The sequence below is a fragment of the Leuciscus leuciscus genome (genome assembly GCF_965113295.1).
Source record: "Leuciscus leuciscus genome assembly, contig: HAP1_SCAFFOLD_724, whole genome shotgun sequence".
Classification (NCBI taxonomy): domain Eukaryota; kingdom Metazoa; phylum Chordata; class Actinopteri; order Cypriniformes; family Leuciscidae; genus Leuciscus; species Leuciscus leuciscus.
The window spans coordinates 5,314-24,564 of NW_028118016.1; the positions used below are offsets into that span (position 1 = coordinate 5,314).

Sequence of the window (19,251 nt, forward strand, 5' to 3'; positions counted from 1 at the left end):
AGAAACAACTCAAACTCGAGTCCGTTTTCAGGCCTTCCCACAGAGGTCTCAATATTAACGCTGGTCCTAAAGCTCTTGCCTGATCATAACCCTTCTTTTTCCAGTGATATTCCTCTGATCTTTTCTCTTTTGTAATGTCTCTCAGCCATCTCCCTTTCTAGTCTTTCTTCTAGTCCTTCACTCTCTCTCTCTCCTCCCCCATCATGAGTGGTAAGCCAACAGATTTTGTTTATTTATATTTTTGGCTTATCATTTTGAGTGACAGATGTCGTATTAAATTTTGCCTACTTTTCTCTGTGACATTTTTTACTATGTTGACAATATCATATTAAGACAAATATAACAAATATAATAGCCAACAATTTTTGTAATTTTTTTTATAATGTATAGCCAACATTTTATATTTGTTATCCCCAAACACTCTCTCTTTCTTTAGGGGAAATTTAAATGTGAGATTAGTGGGATATAGCGGGATCATACTAAGCAGATAGAGGGTGAACACAGAGCGAATTTTAAGTGGGACGAAAAGCCTCTCACGAATATCTGAGTGAAACGCTTCTGGGACAAGAACAAATGAAGGGTGGGGCTTGATTTTGTCCGTGGAGAATTGATTGGATGGTTGTGGTTTGCTATTGGCTGATCTCATGTGAGTGACAGGTTGCCCCGCCCATATCATCAGAGAAGAGAAGAGATGCTGCAAGAGGAACTTATTCTGATTCAAGATTACCAGGAACATGAATAATAAAAAATAAAAAACTATGTGCACGGATAAATCATTTATAATAAATACTGTAATATATTCAATTTAAAGGAAAATTTAGGACGCCAAATTCTTGGACAGCAGGTTCAACCCAACCTGGTCAGAGGAACCCAGAAACACTACAAAAGACTGAATTCATCTACGTTCAGTTGATGGTCAGGAGCAAGACAACAGCGGCATCTTGTGGACATTTGTTTGTTATTACCTTAGTAAAGAAGGCGAATTCAACCCAAGTTTGAGCTACAATAATAAATTCTATCATTAATGCATTTCCTGGTTTCCCCTAATTTTCATTATCTGACTGTAGTCACTTGTGGGATTGTGTAACGCATTTTTGTGGATGCATTGTTGATCAAATTCCCATGTAGATGGAAATATAAATTGAGAAATGTTTTCTTGTAATGCACCAATGTTGGTATTTAAGGATCCTGGATGGCAACCCAAAGGTTTAAGGTTCAAACAATATTTAATAAAGAAAATAATCGAATAAATAACAATGAACCTAAATAACATCAACCCCCACATGATGATACAAATAATTACTGCACATCACAGCCAACATGTAGCCTATGTCTATTAAAAAAACTACAGTTATTGAATTTGTAATGCAAAATATATGTTTATAACACATTACATTTTAACCTAATTAATTTTTAATTCAAAACAACACATGTGGACATGGAAATACAAAATGGAGAAGTATTTTCTTGTTTTGCACCAAGCCTATGTTGGTATTTAAAGATCCTGGATGGCAACCCAAAGGTTTAAGGTTAAAAACAATAGCCTATTTAATAAATAAATAAAAATCGAATAAATAGCAATTAACCTTAACATCAATCTAGTATGACGATGTAATATTTCATAATTTGAAAGAATTACTGCACATCACAGCGAACATACCTTGGGTCTATTTAAAAAAACTACAGTTCTTGAATTTTTAATGCAAAATATATGTTTATAACACATTACATTTTAACCTAATTAATTTTTTATTCAAAACAATCCACCGAACACGTGTAGGCTCGAGCGCATTCACGAGTACGTGCGCGCTCCGGCAGGTGAACAGTCTTCCTCCTGATTGGTTGCCCAGTAAAACCAGCGCGGGATGCGCTCATATGCGCTCATACGTGCCCGCTTACGCACGACGTGGGCTGTGACGTAAGATCGCACATCCCGCACTTGTCAGTGTGCCAGCAGGTCAGTGTATTTCCCTGCACCCTCAGCCTGACTGCAATACTGGACAGGCTTATGTTTCTATTTGTGACACGGACTGATTTATGGATAAACAGAGCGGAAGAGCGTGATTCTGTGAAATGACGCGCTCCGGTTGACGGCAGGTTTGCACGAGCACAATCCGGTACAGTGCCGGAATCAGTGCGTTCTCAGACCGGTTCTTCTTCTTTACCTAGCCGCTTTATAACAGCTAAATAGCATGACATAGACTCGTTTAATGTGCGGTTAAACGGGGTAAGTTTACTTTTTATTGTGCTTTGACGTCTTGTTGCCAGGTAAGTTAGCCTATAACGTTATACACCTTTGCTAACGATCTGACAACGTCGTTCCTAAACGACACGAATTTTAAACGTTTTTAAAGCGTTTATGCGAACGTTGAGGGAACGTTATATCTGATCGTTTTGTAAACATTACGCGAATGCTACGTTTGAATGTCATCAATAAACAATGTTTTTGTGCTAACGTTTTGAGAAGCACGGATAACTTTGAACGAACGTTCTGTTAAAGTCATAGTTGTTCATAGCTTTGAGAGAACCAGCTTAATAACATGTCATTTAGTTGTTAAATAACAGAGTCAGGTTTTAATATGAGGTCATGACCCTTGTTAAATGACGACACTGAGGTCAGCTCCGATTGGGACAGCCGCTCCACGAGAAAGGAGTTATGAGCAGTGTTACTAAGAAGACACGGTTTATTAACAATCCTGGCAATAAACTGTCTTTTGGCAATAGAGACTGGAGCGATGACTACTTCAGGCTCTACGATGAATCCATTGGGAGAGGGATGCACGCATTGCAGCCAGACAAGAACACACACACTTCACCACAGGACGGAATGACGCTGAGACTCAAAAGTCCTGCGTCGGACATCCTTCCCACAGGCCATCTGGACCTAAGCACAACTTCAGTCGCCAGCTTCTTCCACGCCACCAACACGAGTTACTGCACAAGCCCTGGCTCAGACTACCAGGAGAAGAACCGACTGCTCGACATCCGGAAACGGTCCGGCTCCTCCAGACGCCGGTTCGAGGTGGTCACCGAACTGGGACCGGAGGAAGTCAGGTGGTTTTACAAAGAGGACAAAAAGACATGGAAGCCCTTCATGGGACACGACTCTCTCAGGATAGAAATCATGTATCGCAGCTTCTGCGAGCGAAACCCGGAGAGGGGTTTAAAGCGTGGCGGAGAGGAGCTTCTCGAAGATGATGGACTGGATGGAGGAGACCCGTCGCTGGAGACGCGTGGAGACGAGAGACATGACAGTGTGGACGTCAGTGTGGAAGCGGTGTGTGTGAGAGGAGGACTCTACGAAGTGGATGTGAGGAATAAAGAGTGCTATCCGGTGTACTGGAATCGTAAGTATTGCTCGTTGATGGATGCAAGTCAAGTCACATTTACTTAGTCAATTTATTGAGTAGTCAATTCAATATAAGAAAAAATATACAACATATTAAAGTGTAACCCACCCCCCCCCCCCCCCCATTCTAAGGAATTGCAAAAGTCAAGACATTGCAGTGGAAAGGGTAAAAAATTAAAAGCCTAATCAATAGATAAATAGAAAATAGATACATTTTACATCAAAAAGAAGAAACAAAGGATTTAACAATGTCAAAAGTTGCAAGTCACTTTTATTTCTGTAGCTCTTTATACAGTGCAGATTGTTCCAAAGCAGCATTAATAATATTAAATAATAAAACAATTATGAAACCAGTTCAATTCCAGCCGTAAAGCAGCTCTGCAGAAGACATTATTCAAGATTTTATTGTTCAGCTCAATTCTCATCCAATAGTGTCAGTGCAGATAAATCAATAATACTATTGAACATTAATCCCTAGTCCTGATTTTTAGTCCTCATTCGACTACAAGAGCCAGGAAAATAAGAAAAATAATGAACATTAATAAATGGTTACATGATTGTTAAATGACTATAAATGAATAAAAAACAAAGTAAATAAACACACACATACACACAGTTTGCTATTAAGAATCATTTGGCTTTAGTTAAATTGATAATATTATTGAATATTAAAGGTAGGGTAGGTAATCATTTTTCTAAAAAAAAAACATTCCAAATTTGTTTAAACTGTCTTTATATACCAATACATAATTAAAATGTAAGTACTCTGAAAAAGAAAATTTAAAAATCGAGTGACTGTAGACCTTTTAATCTGCAATAAACACAGCTCATTATTTCCGTTCACTCCACCCCCTCCCTTCTGAGCTCCTTCCAAAGCCACGCCCCCAAAACACATGAACGCGCGACGCCAAACGCTCAGGCTGGAACAAGACGCATTTATTACCTGAGACGAGTGGAGAGGAAGGAGCGCAGTACATACAGTGACATCATGTCAGAATCACATGTAATAAAATACCTAACTTTATCACTATGAATATAAACAAATAAGATTTCTTTTAGTACTCACTATCAAGCTAGCATATCGATAATGGTAAAGTTCCATTCGGTAACAAGCTATATTTATAAGGCAAAACTAAAAACAGGTTGCATTGATACACGTTTTTCCATTACCATCAGTTACACTGTGATGAAGATGAATTTCGTGTAAGATTCATAACATATATGGTGTTTTGCATGTAAGAGTTTCCATGATGAAAACATTGTTGACTCTAATGAAGACTAACGTACACTCGAAGCAGAGGAGGTCGTTCAAGAGCGCGGGCAGGGTCCGAGGAAGTAGTTTTTGCCTTGTTTGCCTTCGCTGACTGCATATGCAGGTGCTTTGAGCTGAATATTTCCGGGAACGGTGACATGTGATGAGTGCACGCCGGGCAGCGCGCGCAGTGGGGCTCGGGGCGGGCACGAGACATGAAGGCATCTGATTGGTTCTTTACATTCGCACCGAATGGCAGTGATTGGTCAGAGTTTTTACTGTCCTGCAGCTGCTACAGAGGTCTGATTTTTTTCATTCCTTTTTCTAAACACATAATGTATTGACTACTATCAGGATGGAAGGACCATTTCACCCAGTATAAAAAAAAGTGTTTCTGAACAGGATTACCTACCCTACCTTTAATGGTCTTTTAATCCCCAATCCTGACTTTTAGTCCTCATTCGACTATTTCCCGAGTAAGGCACCTGACTGTTTTTCATTTCTTTAGTGAATTAGGTTAGAATCAGAGTTTTGTCTGATACCCAAAACTGTATTAACTAAACGTGTTCTCTCAGCCTGAGAAGTTGACGGAGGAAGCCGTGAAATGGCAGAAAGCAGAAGAAGTGATGATAAAAATCAGCAGGGTTTAACCCCTTAAACCCTAAGCGTCCCGCCGGCGGGACGCCACCCCATGAAAAAAATTCATAATCAAATTACTAAGCAACCACTGAATGATATAATACAAAATAGGTATCATTTTAAAGCTTAGAATCTCAGCTTTTCAATGCACCTATACATTTTATTCAACTCCTAAAAGGTGCTGAGTTATTCCTTTAGAACGGATTATACCGCCGGAGGGCGCCACCTAGCTATGGAAAAAATTAATTGTCATATTTTTCAAAACTACTGCATTGATCAACACAAAATAGGCATCATTTGAAAGCTTAGAGTCTAAACTTTACAATGAATGTAGCCATTATGATTATCTCCAAAGTAGTGCTGAGTTATTTGCTGATAAAATGATTTTTTTTTAATACATAATTTATGAGGAAGAGGAAATTATTATGTACTGATATGTGTCAAAAACATCATACTGCTCAGATAGTCATGTGTCATATGTCATTTGAAAGGTCTCAATGAGTAGAATACAACAAGCATAATTGTTTCAGGCTTTTACTAAACTTGAGCAAGGTTTTTGTAAAATAAGCCCCTCAAGAGACCCATGGGTAAACCATATATGGATGCTGAATTTTAGACACATTTCCGCTTGTAACTTCATGAAACATGCTCCGATTGTGGAAAATGACACACCATTATTTACAGCAGATGCTTACAATTAAAATGAGTCCAAACTCAACGTAATCCATCACTCAGAACTAAAGATACTCCTCATGGAGTTCTAATACACAAAAAATACACAAACGCACGTAGCCAAGCGAGGTAGCTTAGACTTGGCCTTTTTACTCGTATCTTCATGAAACATACATCGATCATGAAAAATGACACATCGTTATTTACAGCAGGAGCTCACGATTAAGAAGAGCCCAAACTCATCAATCATATCTAAAGATATTCTTCATGGCGTTCTAACACAGAAAATACCAAAGACGCACCTAGCCAAATATATACTCATGAAGCACTCGCGTTTGGTTTTCACTTATAACTTCATGAAGCATGCACATATCGTAGAAAAATGCACATCATTATTTTCAGCAGACTCTCACGATTAAAAAGAGCCCAAACTCAGCATAATCCATCACTCATATCTAAAGTTATTCCTCGTGGAGTTGTAACACACGAAGCCACAAATGCGCACATAGATCTTTATTATAGATGTAGCACTTATGTCGCGTTCTACCTCATAACTCAATGAAGCATGCATCAATTGTGGAAAATGGCACATCATTATTTACAGCAGATTGTTAAGATTAAAAAGAGCCCAAACACACCATAATCCATCACTCAGATCTAAAGATATTCCTTATGGCGTTCTGACACAAAAAAATACCAGAGGCGCACCTATGAAGTAGCAATAGCAGTGATGCTATGTTGTTTTGATGTGACGTTTCAGCTCATAACTCAATAAAACATGCATGGATTGTGAAAAATCGAACATCTTTATTGACAGCAGATTCTCACGATTACAAAGAGCCCAAACACAACATAATCCATTGCTTTGATCACGAGATATTCCTCACGAAGTGATGCATACTTGGCTAAAAAACAAGTCTCTCATCCTTCTGGGGAGCAAAGTGTTTTCCAATTTTCCCGGAACCGTCCGCGCTCGTTTTCAAATGTGGAATAACAAAAAATATGTATCATCTTAAAGCTTAGAATCTCAGCTTTTTAAAGAATCCAACCACTTCAATCAACTCTGAACAAGTGCTGACTAGTCTCTCTAAACCGGAGTGTACCGACCGCGTGCGCCACCCATTGCGCCACCTAGCTGCGAAAATATTCATTATCATATTTTTCAAAAATATTGCCTTGATTCAAACAAAATTGGTGTCATTTGAAACCTTAGAGTCTGAACTTTACAGTGAATGTAGCCAATTTGAAAAACTCCTAAGTATTGCTGAGTTATTTGCTGATAAATATTAAAAAAAAATCATAATCTATAAAATACTTTTTTTGTACTATGTACTGCAATGCATACATCTCATGAAACATTAAAAAAATCATTGAAAATGGCACTTCATTTTTTACAGCATATTAATACAATTAAAATGAGCCCAAAATTAACTTTATCTATTGCTTTTATGATAAGATATTCTTCATGGTGAAACACTATCAAAAATGCCCATGAGGGGGCGTCAAGGTCTCAACAAAAAGGCTATATTTTTTTTTCTTGCTGTAACTTTTGATTACTTTATCCAATCACCACAAAATTTTATCCAGATGCAGCTCATATGTAGAGGGACTTCCCCAAAAAAGAATTTTCCTCCTACCTTATTTCCTTCCTGAGTTATACCATGTCAAACAAGAAAGATATGCATTATCATTATAAAAAATATATATTTTTTTTGTCTTTTATCAGCAGTTTCTCGGCAGCAGAATGTCCAAATGTAATGTAATTTATATTTTCAAAAAATTTGAAAAGTGTTCTTTCAAACGATACCTACCTTTTGACTCTCCTTGCTATAGTTTTGAAGTTATGAGTCTGTAGTTTTGTGTATGTCACTCAGAAAACTCATTTTTTTTATTGTTTTCCAAATGTGCGAGGACTAAACAAAAAGGCTACCTTTGTTCCAAATGCTGTAACGTTTGAGTACTTTATGCGATCACCACAAAATTTGATTCAGATGCAGCTCACATTTAGGGGTACTTCCCCCAAAAAGAATTAATCTGCTACCATATTTCCTTCCCAAGTTATTGCATGTCAAACAAGAGAGATATGCAAAATCATAATAAAAATTATGTTTTTTTTTTTGTATTTATCAGCAGTTTCTCGGCAGGAGAATATCCAAATGTAATGTAATTTATATTTTCAAAAAATTTGAAAAGAGTTCTATCAAACGATACCTACCTTTTGACTCTCCTTGTTATAGTTTTGAAGTTATGAGTCTTTACTTTTTTGTGTGTCACTCAGACAAAACAACTCCAAAAATGGCCTCAGGGTTTAAGGGGTTAATGAATAATCTTGGTTGAATATGTTTCAATGCTCCGACTTCGCATGACCAGCACAAATCCAACAAGTGATATTATCAAAGCAAAAGCAATCAAAAAAAATCACTGTTTCACAACATCCTGTGACATTAAAAATCTTAAAATGGAGACATTTTCTGATGTCCAACTCATGAAGAGAAATAACCACACAATCATTGAATGAAACAACAATAAAATGCACTACAAGAGCCAGGAAAATAGCCTAAGTAAAATAATACAAATTAATAAACGGTTAAATGACACATAATAACTATTATGGAATTAAATGGATTAATTAAAGGACTATATAAAAAAAAAAACAGAACAAAGAAAATATACACACACACACACACACACACACACACACACACACACACACACACACACACACACACACACACACACACACACACACACACACAGAGTTTGCTGTTACGAGTCCTTTGGCCCTTCTGGTGTTAGTTAACACTTCTAAGCTTGAATGCTTGAAAACATGTGCATCATTACCCGCCCTGTCCACTGAATTATTAATATTCGTTGGTGTCTGTGACACCTGGAGTTTTGTTCACGTCAGGTGTGAAGTAAGATCTTTCATATATTCTAATCGACAATTTTATTGAGAATTATCAACATTGCAAACAATGTATGCAAATAAATACAATATATCCATACGCATTCTTCCATCTGGATGAAATAGTTTTAAACCACTAACAAAAAACAAATGAACAATGTAAAAAAAATATATATATCATGTTCGTAAGAGTGAAGTAACGTAGTTGACATTTAGTGGAATACTTTAACATAAATGAGGACCTCTATTCTGTGCATAATTTTGAAGGCTAATGTTCAGTTTTCTGCATAATGATTAACTGCATTATCATCTCAGGTGAAGGGGAATCACCTCCGTCTGTCAGGTGATGTGTGTGTGTGGCCAGTAATTTAGTGTGTAAATCTTTTACAAACATGTACACTGAGGAAAAAAAAGAGGTGTATGATTTACTTTGAAAAAATTTCTAGGTAGCCTAGCTAGTAAATTTGGCAAATAATGACAAAGAAATGGCAAGTAACACATTGTCAAAACAAAATCATTATTAAAGGGGTGCTATTATGCTCTTTTACAAAGTCTTGAAACTACTCTAAACAACAACAGGCCCAAACAACTACCATGCCTGAATTTAACAGAGAAATAGGAATAAATGAATGTTTGTACCTGTTACTCCTAAGGGTAAAAACTGAAACTCAGAAAAGAGAGGATTGGGAACTAACCATTGCGATGGATTGGGCTTTAATAACTACCTGGTGATTAAACCGGATGGTAGGGTGAACCTGCTCAATTCCTGAAATCTTACTACTAGTATTAACTACTAACCAAAGCAGTCTTTGTCTTCTCACTAAGCCTGCCATACCAGCACAACATAGCGAATGTTAAAACGGACTCAATATAAGATTTGTAAAACAAAGTCATCAAAGACCGATCAGCGTTAACCTTGGACAGTCTCTGTAGACAGTATAGACGTTGCTGGCCATTTTTACAAATCGTCTCCACATTGACATTAAAATTCAGCTTGTTATCAATCACACATCTCAATTTTGTTAAAAAAACACATTATTTTTCACCTATTTTACATTATTACAGCTCCTCTCTCCCCAGTCTGGTTGAACGCGTTGTTTTCGATGAAGCCCCTCCTTCCAAAAATACGAAATGTGCTGTGATTGGTTAGCTGGCCCTGTGTGTTATGATTGGTTATGACCCGCCCCTTCATATCCGCGAGCTCTACTCAGATGTAAATATTAAGGATGGCGTCCATTTCAAAACAATTTGAGCCCGATTCAGACCCTGACAATGTTAATTCAGCTTGTTATCAATCACACATCCCAATTATGTTCAAAAAATACATTATTTTTCAACAAACAAGAGGATCGTGCTGAACGGATTTCAAGCATGGATTTCACATGATGTTTCAGAGTGGGATTATGTTTTTGTAATATTCTTATAGATACAACGTTATCCACCATTTAATCATGATATTTGTAAGAAAACTAAGGTAATACAAGCAGTAATCGTCCACAAAACCATGGTTAATTTCCCTAAGGAGCAGTGGACCGTCTTACAGAAGCAAAAGCTTACAAAAGCAACAGAAAATAAGCTGTTCTCTATAAAAAGTGCAGCACACAGATAAACGTTGGGGTTATAATGTCCAGGAACAGTGTTTAAAATAAGCTTTAACCACTCTAAGTTCGTCAGCCTTTGGAAGGTCAAACACTGTCCACTTTTGGTGTAATCCGTGCATGGGGATTATTTAAATGAGTAACATTATGACCTCATAAGATCCGGAAAAATCACGTTGTTGTCCAAATAAGCCATTCTTTGTAGTTCTTGTGAATCAATTGTGTTAAATAAAAGGCCTCCCTTTGCATTGAACTTTGAGCTTTGTAACCTTGCGGATATTTTTTATGCTCGAACAGCAACATTACATACTAACTAAAGTTTAAAAAGTATAGTATTTTCCTAGAGTAAATAATAGGGCCCCTTTAAAATACAATTTACCCAGGGTTAATGCATGTTTGATTGTTGAATGTTTTTTTTTTCTTACTTATTTTCTGTGTCCTTCACTGTTCTATCATTATTTTGTGTCTCCCACCTTGTAGAACAGGATTGCATCCCTGTCATGAGAGGCCAGTGGTTCATTGACGGCACGTGGACGCCTGTAGAGGAGGACGAGAGCGAACTCATAGAGAAAGAACACCTGACATGTTTCCGAGGACAGCAGGTACAGGACGCTTTTGAGACTGACTCGCTGGCCCATACTGTGGACAGAAAAGATGGTGAGCGAATTCACTACTAGCACATCATTTGGTTGGACGTTGGTCAATAGAGGTTAATTGTAAAGAGAGAGCATTCCTCCTGTGTGTGAGGCTGTTTGTTAGCTTAGGAGGATTTGAAAAACAAATGAAGGATCTTGGTTTTGTTTGTGACAACGTCACACCTGCCCTTATTGCTGGAATCTGTTGAAAAATGACTGTGTGTGACGGTGTGTGTGTTTGTGTGTGTTTGTGTGTATGTTATAGCGTTCGTGACTGTGAAATGACCTTCATGCAATTTCTAAAACATCATGATAACATTTACATCAAAGGCAGTACACTCTGTGTGTTTCCATCTCAGAAAATTTGCCTGGGCTGAAAAGATGTGCTCCAAACCAACCCCTAAAACTGGCTTGTCTCAATCCTGCAAATACGGGGAGTGAAATAATGTTAAAACACTCACACACAAAACACTAAAATGCATAAAACTAGATAGTTAAAACTACATAATGTTACATTGCACAGCAGCTTCAGTCACTACAGCGTAACAAACAATTAAATTAATTACAAATATCATATGGGCATTGATTGCTATGAATTATTACATTCATTATGCATTTCAATAACTTCTGACTGAAGAAATGCTGAATCAATTTGTTCGAATGTTAAAGCTGCAGTCCGTAGCTTTTTTGGGTTAAAAATGATCCAAAAAATTTTTTTTGAGCAAGTACATCACCAGCCAGTGTTCAAAACTCTCTGCTTGCCGTAGCTCGACTCAAATTGGTAAGCTTGTAATAATGTTTTTAATTCCAGTGGTACTGGTGGATTTCCGCGGGAAATTCGAGCATGTCTTTGCGTCATTACGTCACATCTGTCCACATAAAGAAGAGTCTCGGCTAGTAGGCTATGAGTGTGAGGATGTTGGAGGAGATATAGCCTTTTCTCACAGCACTTGATATAATCAAACTTATCAATTTGATGGCGGATCCAGAAAGGTTCAAACGACAATCACCAGTGACAACTGGAGATTCACCCGAAGTAAAACGCGAAAGACTTCGGAGAAAAAAAGGACCCCAACCGGGCCGTGCGAAAACAAGGACAAATATCGGAAGGGTATTAAATGTAGTCACGCAATGCTGATGTTGTTAACATTAACAATTTGAGAACAAAGTATAATTTGCACAGTTTGACGTGATATTATAAGCAATCATTAGATTTAATTGGCGCGATTTACTGCAATGCTTTTTCCCCTTTGTTGGTCAAAACAAAAGTGGATGTTACTTGTTCAGATGACATTTTCTGGTGAAAATTCTTATGTTGGTCACACTTCCAAAAAGTAGAATCTGTGATTGCGAATGCCAGTATCCACACCGGCGCGGTGATTGACAGCCGCACATTCTCCTAAAAAAATTTGATTAATCCGCGCTGTGCCGTGCCGAGGCACAACGCACGTAAAGTTGATAATTCCGCGAATGACTGCAATTGCATATTTCGAACAGAGATGGCGACAAAGAGGAAAAACTGTGGACTGCAGCTTTAAAATGTTCTATAATAATGTCTGTATTAAACTTCTGGGTTTAACATCGACAAGATGGTATAGTGCTCCCAATTAAGATCTTTCTGATTTAAAAAAATATATATTTACATTACATTTATTGTCATTTAGCTTTGAAAAGTGAATGGGAGCAATGATGGAAACTAAATAGAGTAAAAAAAAAAAGAAGAAAAAAAAACCAACCCACAATTGAGTACCCATCACGGTGATGCTAATGAATCGGAAGTCGTGTGCATTCACAGAAAACAGCTTTCTTCCACGATGCAAAATAAGTTGAATATGATAATGGAGTTTAGACAGGAAAGCAGGCAGGAATGGAGTTCAAACACGACTGGGTCTTTAGAGATTTTCAATCAGACAAAAGCCAACTTGAGGATAAAGAGAATTTGCACAAATGCTCTAGACTGTCAGAGACAGAAGGCCGTGACTGCTGAAAAGAGGATACCGATACTCATACTGAGAATAATGTCCTCAAATTACGCTTTTGCAAAACGAATAAAATCTGTGAAAGTGCCACTGAGTCATTGTGACTCTTCACATTGAGCTGTTACATCAGGGTTTAAGTAGATTGGCCGTCATTATCTTTCTCCTCCTTTATGTTAAGCTACACTACATTTTATTTTCACTGTCTGGTAGGGAACTTAATAAGAGTACTCTTGAGGAGATGAATGTAGGTCGTGCACAATTACAGCCAATGTGTATTTAAATGTTGAGTCACAAGAATGCCCACTGGAATCTAGCTTTTAATTACAAGTTAAAGAACCAGAAAAACTGGCCTGATCTGCTCCATTCAGTCAGTGCAAATCTCTCAGCTGCACTTATACAGTTTTTGTCCGACTTGTCACGATACCAAAATTCCAGTAGTCGGTACCGATACCATTCAAATTTTACGGTTTTCGGTACCACAGCAAAATCTGTTGGAACTATTTTTCTATTTTATTTAACTATTTGAAAAAAATATAAAATTCAATTCAATGACTTTATTTAAGACGGTAATCATAAGTAAATAATACATATAAGCATTAAAGGCTACATGCTGTTTAAACCTAAATATTGCTTATAAAAAAAAATCCCATGGAGACGTGGCCAAATCTACAGTACAGTAGCCTAATTATTTCTGTCAATTTCTTCAAGTTAAACCGAAATTATTTTGACAGGTTGCCATGAAGACCTTTGAGTTTCTGTGTGTGTATGATACGACGATAGTTTTTTCTCAAATTAAACAGTAAAATGCTCATGAAGTGACTCTCAGAGCGGCTCTGGAGATGCATTTCATCATGTCATCATATCGTGAGGCAGCCAGAGACTGAAAACAGCGCGAGCGTCACTCATGCTTGTGTGTGTGTGTGTGTGTGTGTGTGTGTGTGTGTGTGTGTGTGTGTGAGGTAAATGAAACCACGCGTCTGCGCCATTCATTCACACAGAGACAAGCAGAACATGCAGGGTTAATATGTAAATAGTCTTTTTGCAGTTTAATATACACAGACACTATATATATCGTGGTATATATCGGCTACAGACAGTGCTCCAAGTAAAAGAGTTAGTCTGGAGCCCCGCGCTTAGATAAAATCACGGAAGCGACTGAAAGCAGCTCCTATTAGTGGGTACCGAATATACCCGGTACTACAGAAATGCTGGTATCGTCACATTTTCAGTACCAACTTGGTACCGAAGTACCGGTACTTTGACAACACTACCTATCAGGATAGCAGATTTTATTGAATAAGCTGTAAATGTGATCCCCAGAGTCCCACAGGGTTCTGTACTGGGACCTCTGTTGTTCTCAGTCTAAATCGCATCTTTCAGCTGTATCTTATTTTATTTTCAGTCCAAACAGCAGTTTCATGCTGAGTGTCACTTTTGATCACATGACACACATTTCCCTGTTGTGTTTACAGTCTTCAAAAAGTCAATCTGCCAGAATCGTACTTATAATTGACTCCGCATGAGATACGAGAAAGTGTTTTAACATTCAAACAATTATATTATGCAAAACTTTTTAAATTATATGCCACACATCTTTCTTTTATATGCCACACTTCTTGTGTTCAACACATTATAGTGTAATAAATCCCCTTTTTTAAATGCAAGACTGCTGAAAACTGTTGACCTTCATGACTCAAATGACGCTTGGACTGTCGGTGGAGATAAATCTGATGAGAGAGGAATGAGTGCTTGAGTTTACTGAAAATCTAGAGAAAACTCCACATTGGTTTGTCTATAAGTGTAAGTATATATAATACAGCCTCGCAGAGGAGTGATTGCTCTCTATAAAATAGCATTTTATTTACTGAATCATGTAGAAATAGACCATGTTTACATGCACATGATTTTCTGATTAAGTCCTGTGTTCTAGTTCAGCTTTTATTATATTAAAAGTTGTACATGCTCCACAGTTGATGGTTTTTTCCTGTGTTACAGAAGCTGTATAATATCAGCAATTTTTCTGATATATTCTTTTTGAAAATACTGGAGATTTTCTCTTATATTTAGCAATTCACTACTCTCTCATTTAATCAACTTGTTCAGGCTTCATGTCACACAGTGTGTTACTCTACTTGGCCTTTTCATGTTATGGATGCATAATTGGAATATGACCAAATAAGATTAATATAGCAATATTCGATTGTAATAGCATATGTTGAGCTTGTAAACGCAGTCTGTGAATGATTGAAGCATCAAAAACAACAGCTCCCTTAAACACTGAACTGATAAAAGACCAATATATTTAATGTACGAGTTTATGCAAACTTTGTAATTTACAGGACAGCAGACAAAGTGAATTTGTGTTTTCACAGTGTCTTTATTATTGCAACATTTATTGGTTTGAGACCTTAATGATATGAGACATGTGTCCTGGATTATATCACATGCTTTCACATTAAAATCCTTTAAAAAGACCCCTATAAACTTTGCTTAAGTGGCTGTGCTGTTGGAATAACAACACAATATTGATGGTATTACTTGTATTTTGAGCTGAATATTATACAGTACAACACAGTCTGGTAGTTGGTTTTTATTAAAGCTAATAGTTTGTGTGTTCTGCTGATATTGTGTAGGGTGATCGAGAGGTGTCTGACCATTGACTGTTTTTGGTTTGTTAGTTCTTTCCCACTTCCCCCCATTCTACCTCCCCTTTCTATTCAAATGGAGCGGATATCAGACGAGTGCTAAATGTCACAAGCGAAAGCGATGTCAAGGTACTTCAGCCCTCCGTTTTTACTCCTTGTAGATGCTGATTCTCCTTTTCCGCCTTTTGCTCATTAGAAACCCTCCCATTAGTTGTAAACCCAGTTTCATAAAAGTGTTGAAGTGTTCTTCTTTTTTGGCTCTCATGTTCTTTGAAAGTGCCCACTTTTCCCATTTTCCCAGCTGTATTTCCTTATTGTTGTTACTATTATTAGAATCTGATGTTCCAAAACACTCAAAGCAATGTTTTGGATACACGTACAGTGTCAAAAGTTCTTTAAATTGTGAAAAATTACAAAATAGGATTTAGTGTCACTCAGAAAATTGTGGTAAATTTCACATATAATTACAAAGAAATGAAAAAAAAAAAAAAAAAAAAAAAACTATACCCCCAATAATCTTTGTTTTATTTGCAACTTTGAAATAAAAGAAAAGGCCAATTGTTCTCAAACTTAATCACAATGAAATTAAATTTGACAATTGTTATTTTTTATGGAATATTCCGGTAGAAATGGTTGATTATTACAAGAAATGATTTGTGTTCACAGGGACAGAAATCCCTCTCTTCCCGCAACCTGTCACTCATATAAGATCTCAGCAATTAGCTAATGACGATAAATTAATCAATTTCTGATAGACAAAATCAAGTCCCACTCCCACCCTTGGTATTTGATGCCGTTTCAACCGGATATGCGTCACAATGCCAATGAAAAGACAATTGCAACTCCAGTTTAATGCCGATTCGACAAGACATTATTTGAGGAATCATTCCTTGAAGCTTTAGTTTTATCAAACACCACTAATAATTAACGTGAGAAAATAAAGACATGCTTCACAAATTTGTTACATTGACTATTGCGTGTGTAGCTTGAAGCATGATATATGACATTTAATGCAAAATAGCCTTACAGGCTTGTATAACATAATTAATGGTATAATCTCTCATATATTATTATTGTTTTTTGCATAATTACATATGTACAGAAATATATGTTGTGTTAGGTCAATTAGCTTTGTCGGCAGTGTATAGTAGACACACCCGTCTTGACAAATCCTATATATCGCTCATCCTGCATTAATTGATGATAAACATTACAGACGACAATTCATTTACAGACAATTATCCTAAAAACTAATCCGGTCCGACTGATATGCTGCAAACTGGGTCATGTTAGATCAAGCTATCAGATGTCAGTCATTGACACCCTCTTTATTCTGTTAAAAATAAATACATGAACATGCATTACAATGGAAACATGTTTACCCAAATCAATTATTTGATGTGACTCAAAAAAAGTCATGTGATTTCAAAGACAACAATTACAATTACGTCGTTCTGTCACTAATTTCATGCAAATAAAATATGAGATTTTTGCGACTGTTTTGTCTGTGTTCTTTAAGCCACACGTAATTTATTATAGTGAACAAACAAATAACATATTGAACTTCCAATTTCGTTGATATTGTGGGCAAATTTTTCTGGAAGTGACTATTTTGTTCTCTTCAACAAACGCTCCTTTATTTTTATTTTATACTTTATTTTATTTTAGCGATATTCTGCTTGTTCACAGAAATGAAATTCCAGCTTGTGTGGAACCCCGGATAGAGCGATTCATAACCTTCAAAATACATGTAGAAAACCAAGTGCCTATCGACGCTTAACAATCCTGACAGGCTTGCCTTTTGACACAAGCCCTCTTAACCTTAGTTGGCTTCGTAATCCCTCGGGGTTAAGTAGGTCCTGCTCTAATACGCACGTCTCCTGTTACGCTGCACATGATGCAACATGTTATGTTTTGGGGATGTTTTTCTTTACAATATCATCTAATCCACAGATTCACGAGGCCCTCGACGGCCATATTTATATAATTTGATCTTTATTCGGACCCCTGAGTACCTTTTAGTTGAGCTCTGGCCCCATAATGGGTTTATGTTGTGTATGTAGGTCAGTAGAGTAGCACTTCATGCTTTCATTGAGTTTTCTCTGGGAAACGGTTAGTTCACGAGTTTTCAAACACACATATGTTGATCCTCTGCAATAGTGCCATACATGACCCAGTGAGTAAGTCAATTATTCAGCCGATTCTTGGCCTTTTGTTAGATTATTGTCATTGCTTTGGCGCAGGAACACAATTAGTTTGTTGCCCTTTGTGTCAGTTTCAAAATATCTTATTGATTTTAATAAATTTTTGTAAATTTTGTGTATATTATGTTTTTTGTTGTGATGATTTTTGTCATATTGTATTGCCATATATGCATTTAATATATATATTGGCATTATATTAGTCTTTCTCCTCTCTAGATATTTCCATCTGCATCAGCCATTGGACCAAGATGTAGTCGATTACTGTTCATAATGTTTTTTTGCTATAAAAGCTTCTTAAATTTTTTCTTTTAAGTTATATTTAAAAAAAATCCACTTTTGCCCAATTTGTTGCATTCATAAAACAGCATATCTGTTAAAATGTGTTTAATAAGATGGTGCTAATATGGTCCTTTATTAATATTTTAATGTTTGGTTAATAAATTGAAAAACTTTTGTCGCCTTGTTATTGTTATGATGGTGTGATTATGAAACGGACATTGGTGGTGGAGGAGGATATTCCCCCCTTCCATTTAAAGCGCTTTGAGTACCCAGAAAAGCACTATATAAATGTAACGAATTATAATTTTTTTATTATGAATGTCATTTTGAAGGCTCAAATTTGAGGCCTTGGAAATACATGTGTGTCTGTCAGAAAGCTCAACTCAAGGCAGACTTTATCATCCCTCTGTCCTCTGAAAGCACTCACTCACACAGATGAGATTGATCGAGGGACATTCACTTTACACCAGTCTATAGAAACTGTGTCTATAGAACCCATCACTGTAAAGCATTATATTAGCCATTACTGTTAATGTGAACAGCTCTGTGTTTCGGCATGATGCTCTAGTCCTCCTTTGTTTGCTTTCCTATGGAAATCAGCTTTACACCGTGTCCTAACCAGACGCGATAAGATTCCAGCGACAAATAATTTGTCTGTCCACACCTAGACGCGGCGCGACTGCGAGATGCGGGAAAATCAATCAAAACTCACAGCCAATCAGAACAGCGTGTGGGCGGAGTCAGCCAATCAGACCAGCGTGTGGGTGCAGTCAGCCAATCAGAACAGCGTGTGGGTGGAGTCAGCCAATCAGAACAGCGTGTGGGTGGAGTCAGCCAATCAGAACAGCGTGTGGGCGGAGTCAGCCAATCAGAACAGGGGCGGAGTATCGCGGCAAGTGCACAGCACCAGAGAGTAATCTTAACGGCACTCGCAAGAAAACAGATAAGTAGCTACATAATCAAATTCACAAATATTACACCATTTAAACATTATTAAAAATACATAGGCTACTGAGTTACTAAAACAATCTTTGTCAAAGAATACACTTGTTTGTTCACAGTTTGAACGTTCGTGTTTCCATTTGTTCAATTTC

General features: G+C 37.1%; 1 protein-coding gene across 6 annotated transcripts; it reads left to right on the forward strand.

Annotated features, from left to right (window-relative positions):
• The first annotated feature begins 1,891 nt into the window (after positions 1-1,891).
• On the forward strand, positions 1,892-19,221 carry LOC309491920 (phospholipase DDHD1-like). Of its 6 annotated transcripts, none has more exons than XM_082190950.1 (4): positions 1,892-1,957; positions 2,725-3,347; positions 10,896-11,072; positions 18,826-19,221. In XM_082190950.1, exons 2-4 carry the CDS (start codon positions 2,777-2,779, stop codon positions 19,152-19,154), a joined length of 1,077 nt encoding a protein of 358 aa, XP_082047076.1. In that variant the 5' UTR covers positions 1,892-1,957; positions 2,725-2,776; the 3' UTR covers positions 19,155-19,221. The 6 variants fall into 6 exon arrangements, with proteins under 6 accessions (XP_082047076.1, XP_082047075.1, XP_082047074.1 ...); XM_082190949.1 differs by lacking the exon at positions 1,892-1,957 and adding an exon at positions 1,964-2,268; XM_082190948.1 differs by lacking the exon at positions 1,892-1,957 and adding an exon at positions 1,964-2,227.
• Positions 19,222-19,251: the final 30 nt, after the last annotated feature.

Coding starts and splice junctions, on each gene's coding strand:
- LOC309491920 (XM_082190947.1), top strand. CDS start 2,657: ATGAGCAGTGTTACTAAGAAGACACGGTTTATTAACAATCCTGGCAAT. Junction 3,348..10,895: donor CTATCCGGTGTACTGGAATC/GTAAGTATTGCT, acceptor CCCACCTTGTAG/AACAGGATTGCATCCCTGTC. Junction 11,073..18,825: donor TACTGTGGACAGAAAAGATG/GTGAGCGAATTC, acceptor GTCCACACCTAG/ACGCGGCGCGACTGCGAGAT.